Below are 19,563 nucleotides of genomic sequence, written 5' to 3' on the forward strand. Positions count from 1 at the left end.
TCTTTTAATGTTTGTTCAACTTCAGTAAATTTGATAGATCACTGCTCACCAGTAATGTCCAAATGCCATTCAACTTACTCAGGTGAGCTAAGTGGTATGAGGAATGTAAAATGGTCAATTTTTCACTAGCTCCTCATTCCATACTTCAATAGCTGATGGTGCCCTTTTAGTCAGTTTTGTCATCCTTGCAATTATGAAGCCTTTTCATTTTGGTTGACTCTTTGAAATAGGCTTACTGTGCCAGACTTCATCAAAAATTAAATTTGGAAGCTCAAATGCATCAATTATACTAAACTTGTCAACCTTTATCATTCCTATAAACATTTCATTATAAAGATAAGCACAGCAACTTACGTATAACCACTCTTTCTATACTATCAACCTGTGACTAGATTTGGAACTCTTCGCTAGTTTTATACTCTTATTTCATTTTACAAATTTATGTTGTATTAATTTCCTTTCTTTTGAGCATTTGATGAAACAGGGGAATTCTGCCTTTTTTGTTGTAATAACAGCTATACTTTCTGATTATGAATGAGATAACAATTATAATAAAGCACACACATTCATGGCATTTTCATTTTCTGAGGGGCAGTTGGATGCTATTGAAAATGGGAGAATTGGAAAACATCTGGAGTCTCTGGTGATTATACGTGTGAGAAGCTAGTTCTGCTGCAGTTGGTTAATCCTTGATGCTGAGAGCTTCGTACCCAGTAAGTTCAGTGGAGCCGGTGAACCGAGGTTCAGCATTTCCTTCCGTAACAAGTATATTGTTTTTGATATTATTGGAGGGTGACCTTTCAGAGGGGAGAAGCAGCAGCCAGGTCTGTGATACAATAACTGGCTCTACACAACATAGGAGAGGTGAGTCAAAAAGAACTATAGTGATAGGGATAGCAATTAGAAAGACAAAAAGGAGTTAGGAGATTCTATGGCCACAAGCAAGACTCCAGGCTGGTCTGATGCCTCCTGGCACACGGGACGAAAGAATATCTCCAAACTGTTGTAAAAATGTTCTCAGGGAGGAGGATGGGAAACTAGAAGTGGTTCTCTAAATTGGTACAAGCAATATAAGAGGGAATGGGAATGAAGTCTCTATTTGCGAATATAGGTGTAGGGAATACTTTATACTTTATTTTCGCCAAACAATTGATACTAGAACATACAATCATCACAACGATATTTGAGTCTGCGCTTCCCACTCCCTGGATTACAAATATTAAATATTAAAAACAGTAAAAATTAGTAAATATAAAAATTTAAATTATAAATCATAAATAGAAAAAAGAAAAATGGAAAGCGAGGTAGTGCAAAAAAACCGAGAGGCAGGTCTGGATATTTGGAGGGTACGGCCCAGATCCGGGTCAGGATCTGTTCAGCAGTCTTATCACAGTTGGAAAGAAACTGTCCCAAATCTGGCCGTATGAGTCTTCAAGCTCCTGAGCCTTCTCCCGGAGGGAGGAGGGTCGAAAATTGGGTTGGCTGGGTGGGTCGTGTCCTTGATTATCCTGGCAGCATTGCTCCGACAGCGTGCGGTGTAAAGTGAGTCCAAGGATGGAAGATTGGTTTGTGTGATGTGCTTGGACAGGACAATTTCCATACCAGGTTGTAATGCACCCTAGAAGAATGCTTTCTACGGTGCATCTATAAAAATTAGTGAAGGTTTTAGGGGACAGGCCAAATTTCTTTAGTTTTCACAGGAAGTAAAGGCGCTGGTGGGCCTTCTTGGCAGTGAACTCTGCTTCGTTGGATCAAGTCAGGTCATTTGTGATATTGACCCCGAGGAACTTAAAGCTTTTGACCTGTTCCACTTGCGCACCACCGATGTAAATTGGGTCGTGCGGTCCGCTACTCCTTCTGAAGTCAACAACCAATTCCTTCGTCTTGCTGACGTTGAGGGATAGGTTATTGTCTTCACACCATGCCACCAGGTTCTTAATTTCCTCTCTGTACTCAAACTCATCATTACCCGAGACATGGCCTACAATTGTTGTGTCATCAGCAAACTTATATATTGAGTTTGATGGAAACTTGACTAACAATCATGGGTGTAAAGTGAGTACAGCAGGGGGCTGAGTACACAGCCTTGTGGGGCACTGGTGCTCAGAGTGATTGTAGGGGAGAGCTTGTCCCCTATTTTTACAGACTGGGTCCTATCTGTGAGGAAGTTTAAGATCCAGCTGCAGATCTGAGTGCTAAGTTCCAGAGCTTAGGAATCAGTTTATTTGGAATGATGGTATTAAAGGCAGAGCTGTAGTCAATGAAAAGGAGCCTTACGTATGCATCTTTATTCTCCAGGTGTTCTAAGGAGGAATGTAGGGCCAGAGAGATGGCATCTGCCGTTGACCCATTGCTCCAGTAGGCGCATTGCAAAGCGTCGAGGTTGACCGGTAGGCTGTGGTTGACGTGTGCCATAACCAATCTCTTGAAGCACTTCATAGCAATTGATGTCGGAGCCACAAGTCGATAGTCATTCAGGCATGCCACCTTGCTCTTCTTCGGCACTGGGATTACTGTTGCCTTCTTGAAACACAAGGGGATCTTAGACTGAAGCAAGGAACAGTTGAAGATGTCAGCAAACACTCCAGCTAGCTCGCTTGCACAGACCCCGAGAACCTGTCCTGGGACGCCATCTGGGCCCGTTGCCTTCCTTGGATTTATCTTCAGGAAGGCCCTTCTAACGTCCTCCTCAGTGACAATGAATCTCGATGCCACCAGGTCCAGTTCATCCGGAGGGAGCGGGACGCTCCTCTTCTGTTTGAATCTTGCGTCGAATACGTTAAGTTCGTCAGGAAGAGAAGCGCCACAGTTATTGATATTCCCAGCCTTTTCTTTGTGCCCAGTGATCTCACTTAGACCCTGCCATAGTCTACTGACATCCTTCTGGTTAGCCTGGGCCTTGGCGCCCTTAATGGCTTTCCAGAGTTCACGCCTGGATTCCGTGTAGCGACTGGTATCCCCGGACCTAAAAGCCACAGCTCTAGCCTTTTAAAAGGCACTTGACCTCATAACTCATCCAAGGTCTCCGGTTAGGGAATACCCGGATTGTCTTGCGAGACACACAGTCCTCCGTGCATTTCCAAATAAAGTCCATGACAGCTGAGGCATACTCATCGAGGTTAGCTGCCAAGAACTTGAAAATTAAACAGTCCACTGATTCAAAGCAGTCACGGAGGACCTCATCCGTTTCCTCCATCCAACGCAACACTACTTTTGACACTGTGACCTCCCGCTTCAGTTTCTGTTTGTAAGCCAGGAGGAGGAGTATGACCTGATGGTCCAATTTTCCGAAGTGAGGTCGTGGGATGGAACTGTAGGCATCCTTGACTGCTGTGTAGCAGTGGTCAAGTATATTCGGGCCTCTACTGGGGCAGGAGACATGTTGGTATAACTCTGGCAGCGCCTTTCTGAGGTTGGCCTGGTTAAAGTCCCCGGCTGTAAAGAGCAAAGCCTCCGGATACCTGGTCTCAAGTTCACTGATGTTGGCATACAGTATGTTCAGAGCACACTCCATGTCCGCCTGGGGAGGAATGTAGACCGCTTTCAGTATGACCGAGGTGAATTTCCGTGGCAGATAGTAGGGATGTCACTTCACCGACAGGTGTTCCAGGTCTGGGCTGTAGGAGCTTGTGTGTGCCACTGTGTCCGAGCACCACGCAGTGTTGATCAGTAGGCAGAAACCACCTCCCCTTGTCTTGCCCAAAGACGCCATGCGGTCCATCGGATGGATCGAAAATCCCTCCGGTTGGATGGCATAGTCGGGGGTGGTAGGGGAGAGCCAGGTCTCAGTGAAACAGAATACACAGCAATTCTTCATCTCCCTGCAGTAGGTGAGTCTCCCTTTAAGATCATCCACCTTGTTCTCTATGGCTTGCACATTAGCTAGTAGGATGGTGGGCATAGGGACCCTGAAGCCCCTCAGCTTCAATCTGACCAGCAGCCCAGCTCTTTTCCCATCCTTCCTTGGTAAATAGTGCATCTTTCCAGGTTTCCATCGATGCAGAGTGTTGTTGTCAGTTCTTTGAGGTAGGTGGACGCGTCACGCGGGGATCGATCAGCAGGTCGGGTCGTCGGACACTCCGGGTCGGGCCGAGTAATGGGGGAGGCTCCACTGCCACTTCCTGCTGCTGGGGGCCCGGGCTGTCGATTGGGTCGGGCCCCGAAGCCGACACTTAATCCCGGATGGCCGGGCTCCTGGCTGAAACAAGTCCTTAAACTGAGTCACGGTTGCGGAGGCCTCCGCTCCAGCCGAGCCTCGGGCTCGATTTATGAGGTCGGCGGCAGAGGCCTCACTTCCGGCAGCTATGGATGGCCACCAACGGGGCTTTACGGTGGTTGCTCCGGGGAAGCGTCTGGGGCACCTTGAGGAATTCGCCGTCACTTCTGTGTGGTTGGCTGCTCCAGAGAGGTGCTGGTCAGAATGGGCCGTATCTCCAAGCACTCCGGCACGGTAGCAGACCGCGGGTCTCCGGGAACGTGGTGGGTCTTGCTGGTTGGGTCCAGGTGCGGTCAGGAGTTTAAGAAGCAATTCCGGCGCAGTGGTCTCCAGCTGAGTCAGTAGCTTCGCCAAGGTGTTGCTGATCTTGATCTTGCTAGATTGGAGGTTTAGAAGGGTTTCTCGGGTATAGGATAGTGGAGAGGGCAGTTTGCTCGGGAGAGCAAGTTACCGGCACCATCTTTTATTACTAACGGCAGAAGGTTACGGCAGGATCTAAAGGGTGGTAATCTCAGGATTTCTCCCATTGCCAGGTGCAAATGAAGGTAGGATAGGGTAGATGAATACATGGGTGAGAAGGTGGAGGAGAATGGTAAGATTCAGATTTTTGGGCCACTGTGTACTCTTCTGGCACAGAGGTAACCCATGTAAAAGGGACTGGTTAAATCTGATTTGGATCAGAACCAATAGTCTACCTGCAAAACTTAATGGTTTGGTTGTCAGTGAAGAAGTTTGGTGTAAGATTGCAACAGGATCTAGATCCACTGGGAAAGTGGGCAATAAATCGTAGTGTGGAAAGAGATGGATGTTGGAAAGTTAAGCCAGGACTAGCACAGTAAGTGATGGTGCCTTGAGGAGTGTGGTGGATCAGAGGTACCTAGGGAAAGTACATAGTTCCAGGAAAGTGGCAATGCTGGGAGACAAGCTGATGAAGGTGGTGTACAGCACACTTGCTTACATTGGATGGGGGTCCTAGTACAAGAGTAGGGATTTTGATACATCTATACCAGAGGTTGGGGAGACTGCACCTGGAATATTGTGGGCCATTTGGTCACTATACTATAGCAAGGATCAAATTAGGCTAGAGAGGGTGCAGGAAAGATTTACGGGGATGTTGCCAAGACTGGAGAGCTTGAGTTATGAGGATCGTCTGCATTTGTTTTCGCTGAAGTGGAGGTGGCTTAGGAGTGACCTTATAAGTGTCAGGGGTTTCTTCTTTTATGTTACTGCTAAAGCTAAAAAAATGGTTTCTTTGTTATGTTATAATGAAAATGCCCTTTCTGTAATAATAACTGCGATGTAAGAAGTTCTTGTGTTCTCGTTCTCTCTCTCTCTCTCTCTCTCTCTCTCTCTCTCTCTCTCTCTCCCCCCCCTCTTCCTTTGGGTTATATTATTGATAAGAGAAGGGACGAAACAATGAGTGTCTATGTTACTCTTTTTGTGGGTAATATTCTGTCTCATATAGCTGGGAACCGTGTGGTTTGGGGGCTTTCGAGAGGAGACCCGAAGAGGAAGGACGTGCTGGATGCGCCATGGTTGGTCCCGAGCAGCAAGTCGAGGGGGTTGGAGGAGATCGCATGGTGGAAAGAGGACCCCGTTTATTGATCTCCAACTGTTGTGCAAGAAGTGGTTGAACTCTGATAAGTCTGGCACCTTTTACTTTCCCTTTTATATTGTACCTCTGTTAATTACATAGTTCCAGTAAGATTTATAAAGTGTAACCTGTAAATCGTACATTGTGTGCTGTCTGGTATTTGATGTGTGAGTTTGTACCAGGTGGCATTATACAGCAACGACACAACCGTGAGACACGGTTTGGCAGGCAGGCAGGGTTTCCCCTTGATAAACACGAGCCGATAGACCTGAGCATTACATAAGGATTTATAAAATTATAAAGATCAAAGATAAGAAGTTCAAAGTTTTTCCCCAGGGTTGGGAGACTAAAACTTGAAAGTGTAAGTTTAAGATGAAAGGAGAAAAATTAATGCTGGCCTAAGGGGTAAATTTTTCCAAAAATGTTTGTGAGCTTTTGGGAATGATCTGCCAGTAGAGGTGGTGGCAGCAGGTACAATTACAACATTAAAAAAGCCATTTAGACAGGTTTACGGATGGAAAGGGTTAAGAGGGACATTGGCCAAATGCCACCACTTTGATCAACATGGACAAGCTGGGACAAAGTTTCTCTTTCCATGTGATGCAGCTCTATATATCCTTAAACCATGCTACTCAGAGAATACAGCACAGAAACAGGCCCTTCAGCCCATCTAGTCCAAGCCAAAACCATTTAACCTGCCTACTTCCATCAAACTTCACCATGACCATAGCCCGCCATGCCTCTACTATCCATGTACCTATCCAAACTCCTCTTGAGCATTGAAATCAAGCTTGTGTGTACCACTTGTGCTGACAGCTCATTCCGCACTCTCAAAACCATGCATGAAGAAGTTTCCCCTCATGTTCCCCTTACACTTTTCACCTTTCACCCTCAACTCATGACCTCTGGTTGTAGTCCCATCCAGCCTCAGTGGAGGAGGCCTGCTTGCATTTACCCTATCCATACCCCTCAATGTTGTATACCTCTATCAAATCTTTCAATCTGCTACGTTCTAAAGAATACAGACCTAACCTATTCAGTCTTTGCTTATAACTCAGGTACTCCAGACCTGGCAACTTACTTGTAAATTTTCTCTGTGCTCTTTCAACTTTGCTTACATCCTTCCTGTAGGTAGGTGACCAAATCTGCACACAATACTCAAAATTAGGCCTCACCAATGTCTTATACAACTTCAACAGTACATCCCACCTCCTGTACTCAATACTTTGATTTATGAAGGCCAATGTGCCAAAAGTTTGCTTTACAAACCTATCTACCTGTGACACCAGTTGCAAAGAATTACAGACCTATATTCCCAAATCTTTGTTCTACCACATTCCTCAGTGCATTATATCATTCACTATGTAAAGCCTACTCCGGTTAGTCCTACTGAAGCACAAAAACTCACACTCATCTGTACTAAAATTCCATTTGCTGTTTTACAGTCCATTTTCCAGCTGATGCAAGCCATGATAGCCTTTCTCTCTGTCCATTACACCCCCAATCTTGGTGTTATCCGCAAATTTGCTGATCCAATAAATCACATTATCATCCATATCATTGATATCGATGACTAACAACAATGGACCCCAGCACTGATCCCAGCATCACACCACTAGACACAGGCCTCCAGTCAGAGAGGCAACCCTCTACTACCACTCTCTGGTTTCTCCCACAAAACCACTGTCTAATCCAATTTACTATCTCATCTTGAACGCTGAACGACTGAACATTCTTAACCAGCCTCCCTTGTGGAACCTATTAAACGCTTTGCAAAAATCCATGTAGATAACATCCACTGTGTTGCCTTCATCCACTTTCCTGGTAACTTCCTCGAAAAACACTATAATATTGGTTAGATGTGACCTACTACTACACACGAAGGCATGCTGACTCTCCTTAAACAGTCCATGTCTATCTAAATGCTTATATGCTGCATCTAGTCCCATGGAATACCTTCTAATAACTTTCCCAAAACTGATATCAGACTCACCAGACTATAATTTCTTGATTTATGTTTAGAGCCTTTTTTAAACAGTTGAACAATGCTGGATCTCCTCCAATCCTCTGGTACCACCCCTGTCACTAAGGATGATGTAAATATCTCTGCTAGCTCCCAACCGAGTTCTGCACTTGCATCCCATGGGGTCCAAGGGAACAACTTGTCAGGTCCTGGGATTTATTCCCCACTCACAACACGGTGGAGGAGCTCAGCAGGTCGGGCAGCATCCGTGGAAACGATGAGTCGACGTTTTGGGCCGGAACCCTTCATCAGGGAAGGGTTCCAGCCCGAAACGTCGACTCATCGTTTCCACGGATGCTGCCCGAACTGTTGAGTTCCTCCAGCGTGTTGTGAGTGTTGCTTTGACCCCAGCATCTGCAGATTATTTGTGCTTGGGATTTATTCTCTGCTGCCCCACCCCCCCCAACTCCAGTTTGCTTCAAGATAACAAACCGCCTCCTCTGTAATCTGTACAGGGTCTATGAAGTTGATGTGACTTTGCCTCACTTCTATAGACTCCTGTGCCCATCTCCTGAGTAAATACAGATACAAAGAATTCATTTAAGATCTCCCCCATTTGTTTCAGCTCCACACATGGATTACCATTCTGGTCTTACAGAGGACCATTTCTGTCCCTTGCAATCTTTTTGCTATTAACATATCTGCAGAATCCCATAGAATTCTCCTTCACCTTGGCTGCTTGAGCAACTTCATGCCTTTTTTTTTAAGCTTTCCTGATTTCTTTCTTAATGCGTTCTCTTGTATTTCTTGTACTTCATAAGCACCTCATTCGTTCCTGCTTGCCTATACCTGCTTTGCAACCTTTTCTTTTAACCAAGATCTCAATATCTTTTGAAAACCAAGGTTCTCTACACCTATTATGTTTAACTTTTATTCCGACAGGCACATACAAGCTTTGTACTCTCCGAATGGTATTCTTGAAAGCCTCCCGCATACCAAATACATCCTTGCCAGAAAGTAGCCTGTCCCAATCCACACTTGCCATAACATTTCTGATACCATCAAAATTGGCCTTTCTTCAATTTAGAATTTCAACAGACCTATCTTTTTGCATACTTACTTTGTAACTAATGGCATTGTGGTTACTGGATGCAAAGAGTTCTCCTACATAAACTTCTGTCACCTGCCCTGTCTCATTCCCTAATAGCAGATCCAGTATCGCACGGTCTCTTGTTGGGACTTCTAAGTATTGATGAAGGAAACTTTCCTGAACACATTTGACAAACTTGATCCCATCTAGTCCTTTTACAGAATGGGATTCCCAGTCATTATGTGGGAAGGTAAAATCTCAAGTATAACAATGTTATGTTTCATAACCAACAAAGAAAATGAAAAGAGTAGCTATGGGAGCTTATCACATCTTCTACCATACCTATAGATACTCCTTAAGAACAACGACAACACTTGATGACTTCTATTTTGATTCAACCATGATACACATTATAAGAGTCTTAGTCATAGAGCACAGGAACATTCCTTTCAGCCCGTCACATCCTTGCTGCCTATTGCAGCCAAATGTACTCAATCCATTCACCCACACTGGCTCCATGTTCTTATTATGAGAATATCAAACTCATTAAATAGCTTGAAAAATAGAGAATTGCTTTCTCACCTTCAGTTTGAGGAGTGTAATATCACCCAATCTGAAATAAGTTTTCAGATAAAACTTTGCTTCCTCTGGAGATTGCAATAGATGAGAACTCAGAGACAATGCCTTTAGGTAGTAGTTTTCAGCCATCTCGTACTGCTGGTACAAATAGTACACTGTGGCTAATCGATAAAAAGCAACACGTTCCTTCAGCTGGTCTCCTAATGATAACATGAAAATATCTTTGAGATAGTCAAGACAAGAAAAATGGCCTTTGCCTAACTTACACTTATAATATTGTATAATCAGTTTAAAGAAAAATAAAATTCAGTGCAGAAGTAAGAAATTTGGCTCAATATGTCTGTGTAGTTTCCTTCACTGGAATCATTTATAGAAATGCAATTACTTTCTCCCCTTACTATTGTTGTGCCTCAAATGTTGGGTCTTTTTCTAGTGTTTTCAATGGAAGTGTTTTTACTGCCAATTCCTTTTGTTTGTTGAAGTGAAAGTAAATCTTAGTTGTTTTACCTTTGTATGCAGCCAGCCATTCAATATCGGTAATTTCGGAAATAGACACTGTAAATGTCCCAATGAATAAAATCAAGACAGCTTTAATTCTAATTCTGCATACACTTACGATTATCAGAGCTTTAGTTGCATTTCTTATCTTGGCACATTTTAAAAACTTTATTACAGTTATTTATTTAGAGATGCTGCGCAGAATAGGCCGTTCGAGCCACACCGCCAGCAACCTCTAACAACCCCAATTTAACCCTAACCTAATGGCAGGACGATTTACAATGACCAATTAACTACTTGGTTCATCTTTGGAATGTGGAAGGAAACAAAAGTATCTAGAGGAAACCCTCACATTCCATGGGGAGGACATGCAGAGGCTCCTTATAGAGGACACCAGGATTGAGCTCTGAACTCTGAGGCCCCAAGCTGTAATAAACCCTGTTGGGGCACCCATTTTTATATTAACTATTCCAGATTGTACTTGTCAGTATATATCTACACATGCTAGTAATCTTAATACAAACCTAAAAGCATCTAATAATGAAAGTTAAAGTATTATGAACTATAGATCCTGCAGCCAGATTTGAAAGGGAATGGACTTTGGAAATAGGGCTCCAATCATCTTAAATTTCAGAATTATTTTTGACTCAAGTGTATGTCTCCCAATATACTCCCTTATCCATGGCAGTTTTGATAATCATCTACACATCAAGATTCTGACTCTCCCTGCCCAAAATAACAAGGATTAGAACACAACACCTTCAGAAAGGGAAGGTGGCCTTGAAACTCCGAAGAGGAAAATTGTTTTCTGAAATTATGCTGCCCAGGAATTTGAGTACTTAAGCTCCTTCTTTCTTTAAAAAAAAGAACAACTGTCCCCAGAAATAAACAACTGAAAATCGATTTTATTTTCCCCAGAATGAAATGTGTTAACATCCAGATCCAGCATGTTTTGCCTCAACCAAGCACTTATCAGCATAAATTATTCTTGTGCCCAAAATGTGATCTGCACAGTTTCATAGCCAGAAACAGAACATTATTAACTGCTGTAGTGTGGATGACATAGTATAAATTCCAAAAACGTCCAACATTCAATAATTGAAAATCTTCATGAGCAGCTGAAATTTTCATTGATGAGCCAATGGCCAGTACTGTATTGTGGTGTCCATATAATACACCCATGAGATCAACCATTATTACTGCTGATACTGACGTAAAATTTACTTCTGTCATTGACAAAGGGAGTCATTGACCACAATTTAGATTAATTCCAGGATATTGCCTATGTAACACCTACATAGTCTGGTTGACGGGTGCTGCCAGACTGGGTATTTCATAATAATGGATACCCTAGCTTACACTAAGTGTCTTTGACTCTACTATTCATTTCAAAGTTTTAGTAGACTGACAAATCAAGGTAGAAGCATCATAGTATTACATCAGGCTAGATGCCTAATGATAATTAGATTCAATTTATGAAACACAATAGTAGCAATTTTGGTTAATTACTTAGATATAAATGAGGCATTATCAATACAAAGAAGGAAGTTAATTTTTTCTTCAGCTTATTCTTAACAAATGAAAAAATGACTCACCAGTGTTTATACTGAGTCTTACAGCTGCAATCGCATATTCTAGGGCTCGTTCTAGATCGTTTAGCGACATACTAAGTTCAGCCAGTTTGTTGAAGAGTCTGAGTTCTACGTCAAAATCATTTGTCATTCTGGCCAGAGGTACTGCCCCATCCTATGGAATAATTCAGAAATTCAGGTCAAGCCAGTTTAGATGTATACCTGTACAAACTTATTGAACAAATCTTTTTTTTGCATCAAAACATATTTTCTCAGATATTATAAACAAAGACACCCAAAACTGAAGTGGATGAAACAAATATGTCCAATTGTATAGAATTGTGTACATATTCAGAAGTCTCACCATCATGGATGTTTTGACCATCATTTAATAGCAGAATTTCCTTTTTTTTAAAACCTTTTTACCTAGGGAGTTCTGCTCCATCATCCTAACCACAGTTTACATTCCACCAGCGGCCGACTATGATCAAACGATTGAGATGCTACATGATGCCATTTCCAAACAAGAAACAATCCATCCCGACATATTTCAGATCATAGTTGGGGACTTCAACCAAGCTTCTTTGAATTACCATCAGCATATAACTTGTAGCACCAGAGGTTCCAACACAGTAGACTTCTGCCTTACTAAGATAAGGATACCTACCATTCCAGACCCAGACTGCATTTTGGTAAATCGGATCACTTGACTGTCCTTCTGTTACCTGCACACAGGCAGAGGCTAAAGAGCAAGGCTCCAGAGATTAGGACAACAAAGAAGTGGTCACGGAAGGCAGAGGAGTGCATATGGGATTGCTTCGAGCCGTGGAACTGGGCCATGTTCAAGTACTCATCTATAGATCTGAATGAATACACCACGGTTGTGATGGACTTTATAAGATCAGTTATAGATTAGTGTCTCCCCACAAAATCATTCAGAGTCTTCCCCAACCAGAAACCCTGGATGAAGGAGCAGATCTGCAATCTGCTGAGGGCCAAATCATAGGCATTCATGTCCAGTGACTGAAAAAGCTATGTGCAGGTACGATCATCTGTTATAAGTAGAAAGATAAAATAGCTTATTTGAATAGCAAGATTTTATACCTGAAATATAAATCAGCACAGAATAGAGTTGAAGGGCTTGTTTCTGTGCTGTAGTGCTCTTTGACTCTAATTATGCAACACGTAAATCCTCCATGAAAGCAAATCTGGTGGAGCCCAAACCAAGAAAATGCCATAGACACTCAAAGGAACTAATGCTAAAATTAAATGACTCAGATCATCCCCTGCTCATTGGTTTGATGGGTAATTATCAAGGACAGGTCAAAGGGTTTGGGTAATCCATCCTCCCACCCGTCAAAACAAAGCTATTGTTTACACTGGCATGGAGCAAGAAGTGGTGCTTTTGCTGCCTGTCCCATGCTAATGAGAACCTCCCACTGATCTGTCCCCCACCTCTCCATATGCATCAGTAGCTCAGCAATGGACAGCCATATTTGCTGTTAGGATATTCAGATATTTTTGAGCACTTACCCTATAAAATGTCACTGCTTTCTCTCGCTCTCTGGGTCCATTGTAAAACACATCGCCAGCCTCTTCATTTATTTTCATGGTAAAGTGCATATTCTTTATTCTCTGAGCCGTCTGTACAGCAGCCTTATTGATTCATAGGAATCATGAAAAATACAAATTGATAAAATACTATAGGTTATGAAATTGAAATTGGTCAGAGCCACAAGAACAAATCAATTAATTTCAGCTGGCTCATAACATTAGACAAATAAAAGCCCAACTGAAGACCTAAGTCACTAAGTCCAAGTGCTTTATATTTGGTACATCTTTAACAGGAGAAATCTTCTGATTTAATGGATTCAATTTTCACCTTTGTCTGGCATTAATGGGATATAATGCATTGGAATATTTTCTACCCTTTTCACCTAGTAATGTAATCAGCTCCATTGCAAACAAAGGATTTTGAAGTACTGGTCTCTTTTGGCTTAAATTTTAAATATTGGAATTTGGAAATCCTATAAACTGCATGCATCAGCCAGTTTTTTGGAGAAATTGTAGCTTCAATGAGCTTACAAAAGCTATGTCAGATCATGTTTGTGGGTGGTAAGTCAAAAATAACTAAACACATTCAACTCACTGGCAGCATACCAAACTACACAGCAAATCCTTGAAGAGTTTACCTACAATGGAGACTCAGGTGGCAACGTCACTGTCAGATTTCAGCAAAGCTGGGACATCACAATGTGTGTGGGTCTTGCCTGGAGGAGCGTGCTACATATTTTGATTTTAGTGTGGACGAATTAATCTGTGTACTAACATTGTTAACTGCAAGCAATTATTACCTGTAAGTATAGTTCAACAAGTTCATCTTGTTCCATCATGTAATAGGTTTTACCAGCCATCAGCCAGGCTTCTGCTTCCTTGCTTTGCATTCCAAGATCAATAAAATTCTTCAGGCTCTGTTTGGTGTAGCTTAGAGATGATCTGTAGGAGCTAACATTTGAAATTATTTTACTTGCAATATTTCAACTATTACTGAATGCAAGATGCAAGAGAAGCCAGATATAAGAAAGGCAGATCTTCTGTTGCCTTGGATCATGCTGTTCCTTCCTGCATTGTCCAAGGTGAGGCATACTCAGTCTTAGCAGCAGTTGCTCTTTCAGAATGACTAAGTGAGAATTTAACTTTATGCTCAGGCAGTGTAAAAGCTGCCAGTTATTTCATGTTTATTAACCTCTTTCATGATCACTATCATTTAGGATCTCTTAGAACCTGCTGGGTTTTTTTTAAGAAGGTCCAAACAGATATCTTACACTCCGTTTAAGGTAAGGTTTCTCTTGCAGTCAAATACTGTAATTCATTTCAGTGGGACTGTTGTACTTGTGGCAGGTACAACCTGGCACAGACTCAGCAGGCAGATTTCCAAGCCAGTAAGCTGTCAAAACTGCAGCAGATGGTGTTGCAACTGTGGACTCCCAGAGAATTACAAACAAGCAACAAAGGTAATCACTGGCCTGTGCTGTATTAAGCAGAAGACAGGACTTCAATAAACTTTATCTGCCAACAAATCTTAATTTTCTTAATTACAGATAATGAAATAGTCTAAATTAATTCCAAATTAATACAATCTTTAAAAATACAAGCTTATCAACTGAAAAGTTAGTTCTGTTTCTTCACAGATGACAAGTTTTATCAACATTTTCTTTTTGTTATTAAAACTATTTTACTATTTATTTCCAACAAGTTAAATATGATCATATACAATGAAAAGATAACAAGCATCATAACAATGGAGACTGCCTTTGGATTGGTAAATTGTGATCACGTGAGTTCTTGGTCTATTTGATATTAATGTAATTGACTTCCAAGTCATTTGACTTACCTTTCTGTGTTAAACAAAAAGTAAAGATGACTTAGAATGGTCAGTGTTTTCATCTCCTGTTCCTTGTCTTTTAATTTACGAGCAAGCAGCAACCAGTGCTCATAATATGTAATACATTGCAATTTATCATGTAAAACCTTTTCATAGAAGCTGCAGAGTTGTTCAATAGCCTGGATTTGGTCTAAATAAAAAATGCATTCATGTGAGAACAAGGAAGGTAGCTTAAACACTAATGATAGGTATTACTCTAAGGAAATAGTTGAAGAAAGTTAGAACAACATGGTAGAGATAAAGGAAAATAACTTGTATAAGCTTGAAGCTTTATATAACTCAGCAACGCTCCCTCTTCTGCATCATCAAGAGTCCTTTATTAAACCATTAAAGAGTTGTGTTTCAAAGTACCTTTGTAGTTCAATAAACATCGCTTGCATCAAAACAATCAAAGTTCTCTATTACCACAAATGGTATATAAACAGATTTAGGTATAGTCTAACCTCGTTATTTCTAGGATACGCTGGAAAACGGCTTCCTGTACTTTTTTCAATAATCAATATTTTCCCCTCGGTTTCTGGTATTCTGATTGTTATCCATTATAGTTTGTTTTCCTTCATTAGTCCTCTGCTTCAAGTCTATCTATTTTCCAACACCTAGCTGTCCAAGGTAACCTTAAACTACTCTTTTTTTTCTTTCGTCACTTATTTGTTGTTCTTTCACTTTTGCATTACAGAATATGTATCTGACTGCAACATGCCTTGAGTCGTCCAGAGCCTGTAAATGGTTTGCTATTAATATAGATCTATGTTGCTCAGTCCTGGGTGATAGTGTCTCCTTATGTTTTGTGTTGTCCAGGCCAATCCTCATATGTTTGAGAAAGACCAAAATGTTAAGAAATAGAGATTGAATAAGACTTATTGGCCGTGAATCCATGAACACCAGTTCTTATACACTAACAATTTATTGTAGTAATTTTTAAGTCCTGCCACAAAACAACAAATCTGACAACATGTCAGTGATAATAAGCCTAATTCTGATTTTCTGTTTTTTTTTCAATCATTCATACACGATTGTGGATGATCTTGTTTCTCAAGCCCACATTCCTGTCTGATTCTCATAGCTATTCATACCTGAAAGTACAATAGAATATTCTTTGTCTTACTTAACCACCTTCTACTTTAATTTTCACTCAAAGCATGTGAAAGTAGCAGCTTGAAACAGATTACTGCCTACCATAAATCTTCTTTAAAGTAGTCTCAATTCTCACTATTATAAAAGCAAATTCCAGATACACAAGTCCAAAACATAGCGCAAAGTCCAAAAAAGATAAACTTACAATGAACATTATTGGTTTTCATGGCAGTAAGAAGTGCTAGCTCACAATGCAGTCTCCCTTCATTTCTCACGCCTCTCTCTATGTAGTATTGTCCGAGGCTCAAGAGAACTTGCACATAACCCACTTCCAAGCAGCAGTCTTGCGTTTGAAAATACAGATTTAAAGATTTCCTGAGGTAGCATCCGGGCAATGCAAGAAATTTACAACACAGAATTAGAGATCCAAAGTTAGCATGAGCAATGGCTTGGTTACATTTTATGCCACTTTCTTCAGCAGTTATTATTGCACTACGGCAGTATTCCACAGCTTCTTTTAGCCTGGTGTGCTTTCTTAGAGAAAGTGCCAGCATGTTATAAACAACTCCCTGTTGTATAGGGTCATGTGTCTTAAGTGATGATTCTAAAAGGGAATTCAATATTTCTGATGCCACAGTTGGCTGATTATTTAGAATATATAGCCAAGCAAGGGAAAGACGAGCTTTGAAAGTTCCTCCATCACTGATGCAGCTTGCTACTTCTGCAGATTTTATCATGTAATTAATTGCCTTTTTATATAACTTATGTTGTTGGTATAAATTTGCCAATGCAAAGTTCAAATCCTTCAGGCTGTTTACATTGCTACTGCTAGATGCAACATCCAGAGCTTCTTGAAGATAAAGTGCAGCCTGTGGAGGGATTTCTCCAGTACAAATTCCTTGAGTACCAGAGTTTACAATTGTTTCAATAGCAAAATCAGCTTTCTGCAAAGAACCAAACAGTGTGGAACTTGAGCCAGGCTGAGCAAATCTTAAAGCTGCTAGTGCAAGCTGTGACAAGCATTTTTTGTTGTATATGCAACTTAAAATCAAATGCACATCTATTGGGACAATGTAACTTTGTGAACTGAAACTGTTTGAAAGGAACTGCAAATGTTCAGCAAATGGTAATGCCTCTTCAGTCTTTCTGCTTTCCAGAAAAAGCTGTGCTGTTAGAAAACAGGTACGTGCCTCCAGGTAATAATCATTGGCAATCATTGCTTTTTTAAGGATAATATAAAGTATCTCCAACTCATTCTCTGAACAGTAAACATGAGATGGAATGCACAGGAGAAGAGTTGCAGCCTTTTCCACAAGAGTGTGAGATTTTTCTTTCATTTTTAGCTTCAAGTACACAGGTGCCAAGTTCACATATAAAGCAGTCAACAGATACAAGTCGGAAAAGGTCCCTTGAACCAGAGTCATTGCTTCTTCAAAATAAACTCTGGCCTGTGAGAATCTGAGTCGTTTAGCACAAAGTCTTCCCAACAAGAAACAGATTCTGCAGTATGCCCAATGTTTGTTGTACATTTTGGCCATCTCCCGTGCCTTTTCTAAACACTGTAAAACTTCCTTCTCTTCCGTTACTCCATACAAGATGGAGCCTATGAAGGAGAAGTTCAAGTCATAGAAATGCTTGAAATGTGGAATGTATTCCTCTTGGTTTAGAAATTTCAGCATTGGATCAAACACTTCAGGATCATTCATATCTTCAAGATTAAGGTCTATATAAAATCTTGGATGCTTGGGTTGATCCGTTTCTGGAACGACTTGTTCTAATTCCTTATGGAAAGAAGGGCTCTTATCTGGAATATTGTCATGAAGAAGTCCCACTGGGTTAGATAGGTGGTGCTGTTCAAACGTGGAAGGAAGTAATTCCCCTGAGAAAATGTGAAAACCAGTGAAGAATTAGTAATTCAGAAATATTCACAATTTAATCAAAGCATGCAAGAAAAGAAAGGGCTCTTGGTGGTTGTACTAAATACACACAGCTCATAGTCACAGTGAAAATAAATCTTAACTTGTGATATTCACTAGAGAAATGAGATACATTTCTGCCGATGGCAGAAAATTCCCAACAATTTTTAAGTTAGCTTAATTTGTTAGTCAAATTTTAATAATTGTAACATGCCTGTTGATTGAAGAAAGGTCAGTCTGCAAGAACCCCTTCAGTTTCATCCATGTTAACATTCTAAATCTGGAAATTATTCACATATACTGTTTAAATTAATAAAGTGATTACCATTAAATTACACAGGCAACAACATATAACCTGATTAAATCAGGGAATTTACAAATTCTTGTACTCACCAGGCTCAGCATTTGACCTTGTGGCAAATCTCCTGTTGCTCAAGACCTGCAGCTCACTGTGCTACATCTATTGCAGCAGTCTCACGAGGAGGCCAATGTCAGCACTGTGTTACGATCTAGCATTAGGGTCTTTTCCTGCATTGAAGCCAGCCAGACTCAGGATGGTTTTGACCACTGGTAAGGCTTCACCAGCTGTCAAAATATACTGAACCTGAATGCTTGTGTTGGTCTTTGGCATTCAAAAACACAATGGGGTATATAAAAATAATAAATGCATTTTATCAATCCAATAAATTAGGCTCCTCCCCCTTTCTCCCTGTTCCTAAATGGGACTGTTTTAATGTGGCACAGGCCTGGCAGTCAGAGAGTGGAGAAATCTGTGAAAGTCTGTGCTGTCCTTTTGGAATCCATCTGGGGGTTCATCCTTACAGTACAAACACTGCCAGCTAACTCCGCACTGAGCAGTAATCTCAAATCATGGGGTATATTAGAAATAATAGATTTGCATTCTTGTTTGTGCATAACATTTCTTCAATTCTGTAGTGATCCTAAGAGCTAAACGCACATAGTAGATCACATACATTGATAGGTTAAGTACAATATAGTACAGGAGATGCCATCAGCAGGCTAGCCAGATTCAGTGTAAGGAGACATTTTCTAATTTCTACTGGTTCTGATGTAAGATTATAGTCTGACTTTTTATTCATTTTCTGTTTACACTGAACCTCGCTAGCCTGCTGATGGTATCTTCTGTACTGTAGTCTACTGACAACTTTGATTTTACATATAATACTTTGGAATCCAACTTTGAACACAATATTTTGACTTGGAGGAGAGTTATGGCTATGAACCCAATCATCATGCAGCCTGTTTACAATTACTGGATTGATTCTTAACACTAAAGAAACACACATTGAATAGGAAAGCCTGAAACAGGAACTGAATCCTCCTCATTTGCTTCCTGCTTTCATTTTACCCAGTTAACCAGGACGTCAAATCCCAAGAATTACTCTCGAACACTCCAGTTTTGTGGGGATAACCTTCCACACAAAAAGCCCAAGCACACTAATCAATGTGACTGCGGTCAGGAACACCATTTAGCTCACTCCTGAAGGTTCAAATCTTCAGGTCATTTCTGATATCTGCTCTTTAAGATGTTCCATACTTAAAACATATTGCCTTTTAATCCCCTGTGCAGCACACGAGATTAAAAACCAAAAGTGC

At 41.0% G+C, this 19,563-nt stretch overlaps 1 protein-coding gene across 3 annotated transcripts in view; it reads right to left on the bottom strand.

Moving 5' to 3' along the window:
* sh3tc2 (SH3 domain and tetratricopeptide repeats 2) overlaps nt 1–19,563 on the bottom strand; it is a 121,399-nt gene that overhangs the window by 2,159 nt on the left and 99,677 nt on the right. For all 3 annotated transcript variants that reach the window (XM_063053518.1, XM_063053517.1, XM_063053519.1), the window contains 6 exons: nt 16,236–17,909; nt 14,906–15,086; nt 13,866–14,016; nt 13,045–13,167; nt 11,536–11,686; nt 9,446–9,642 (listed from right to left, as the gene is read on the bottom strand). In XM_063053518.1, coding sequence (XP_062909588.1) covers nt 9,446–9,642; nt 11,536–11,686; nt 13,045–13,167; nt 13,866–14,016; nt 14,906–15,086; nt 16,236–17,909 — 2,477 coding nt within the window. The remainder of the gene's footprint in view (nt 1–9,445; nt 9,643–11,535; nt 11,687–13,044; nt 13,168–13,865; nt 14,017–14,905; nt 15,087–16,235; nt 17,910–19,563) is intronic.

The sequence above is a fragment of the Mobula hypostoma genome, chromosome 7, assembly GCF_963921235.1.
Source record: "Mobula hypostoma chromosome 7, sMobHyp1.1, whole genome shotgun sequence".
Taxonomy (NCBI): Eukaryota; Metazoa; Chordata; class Chondrichthyes; order Myliobatiformes; family Myliobatidae; genus Mobula; species Mobula hypostoma.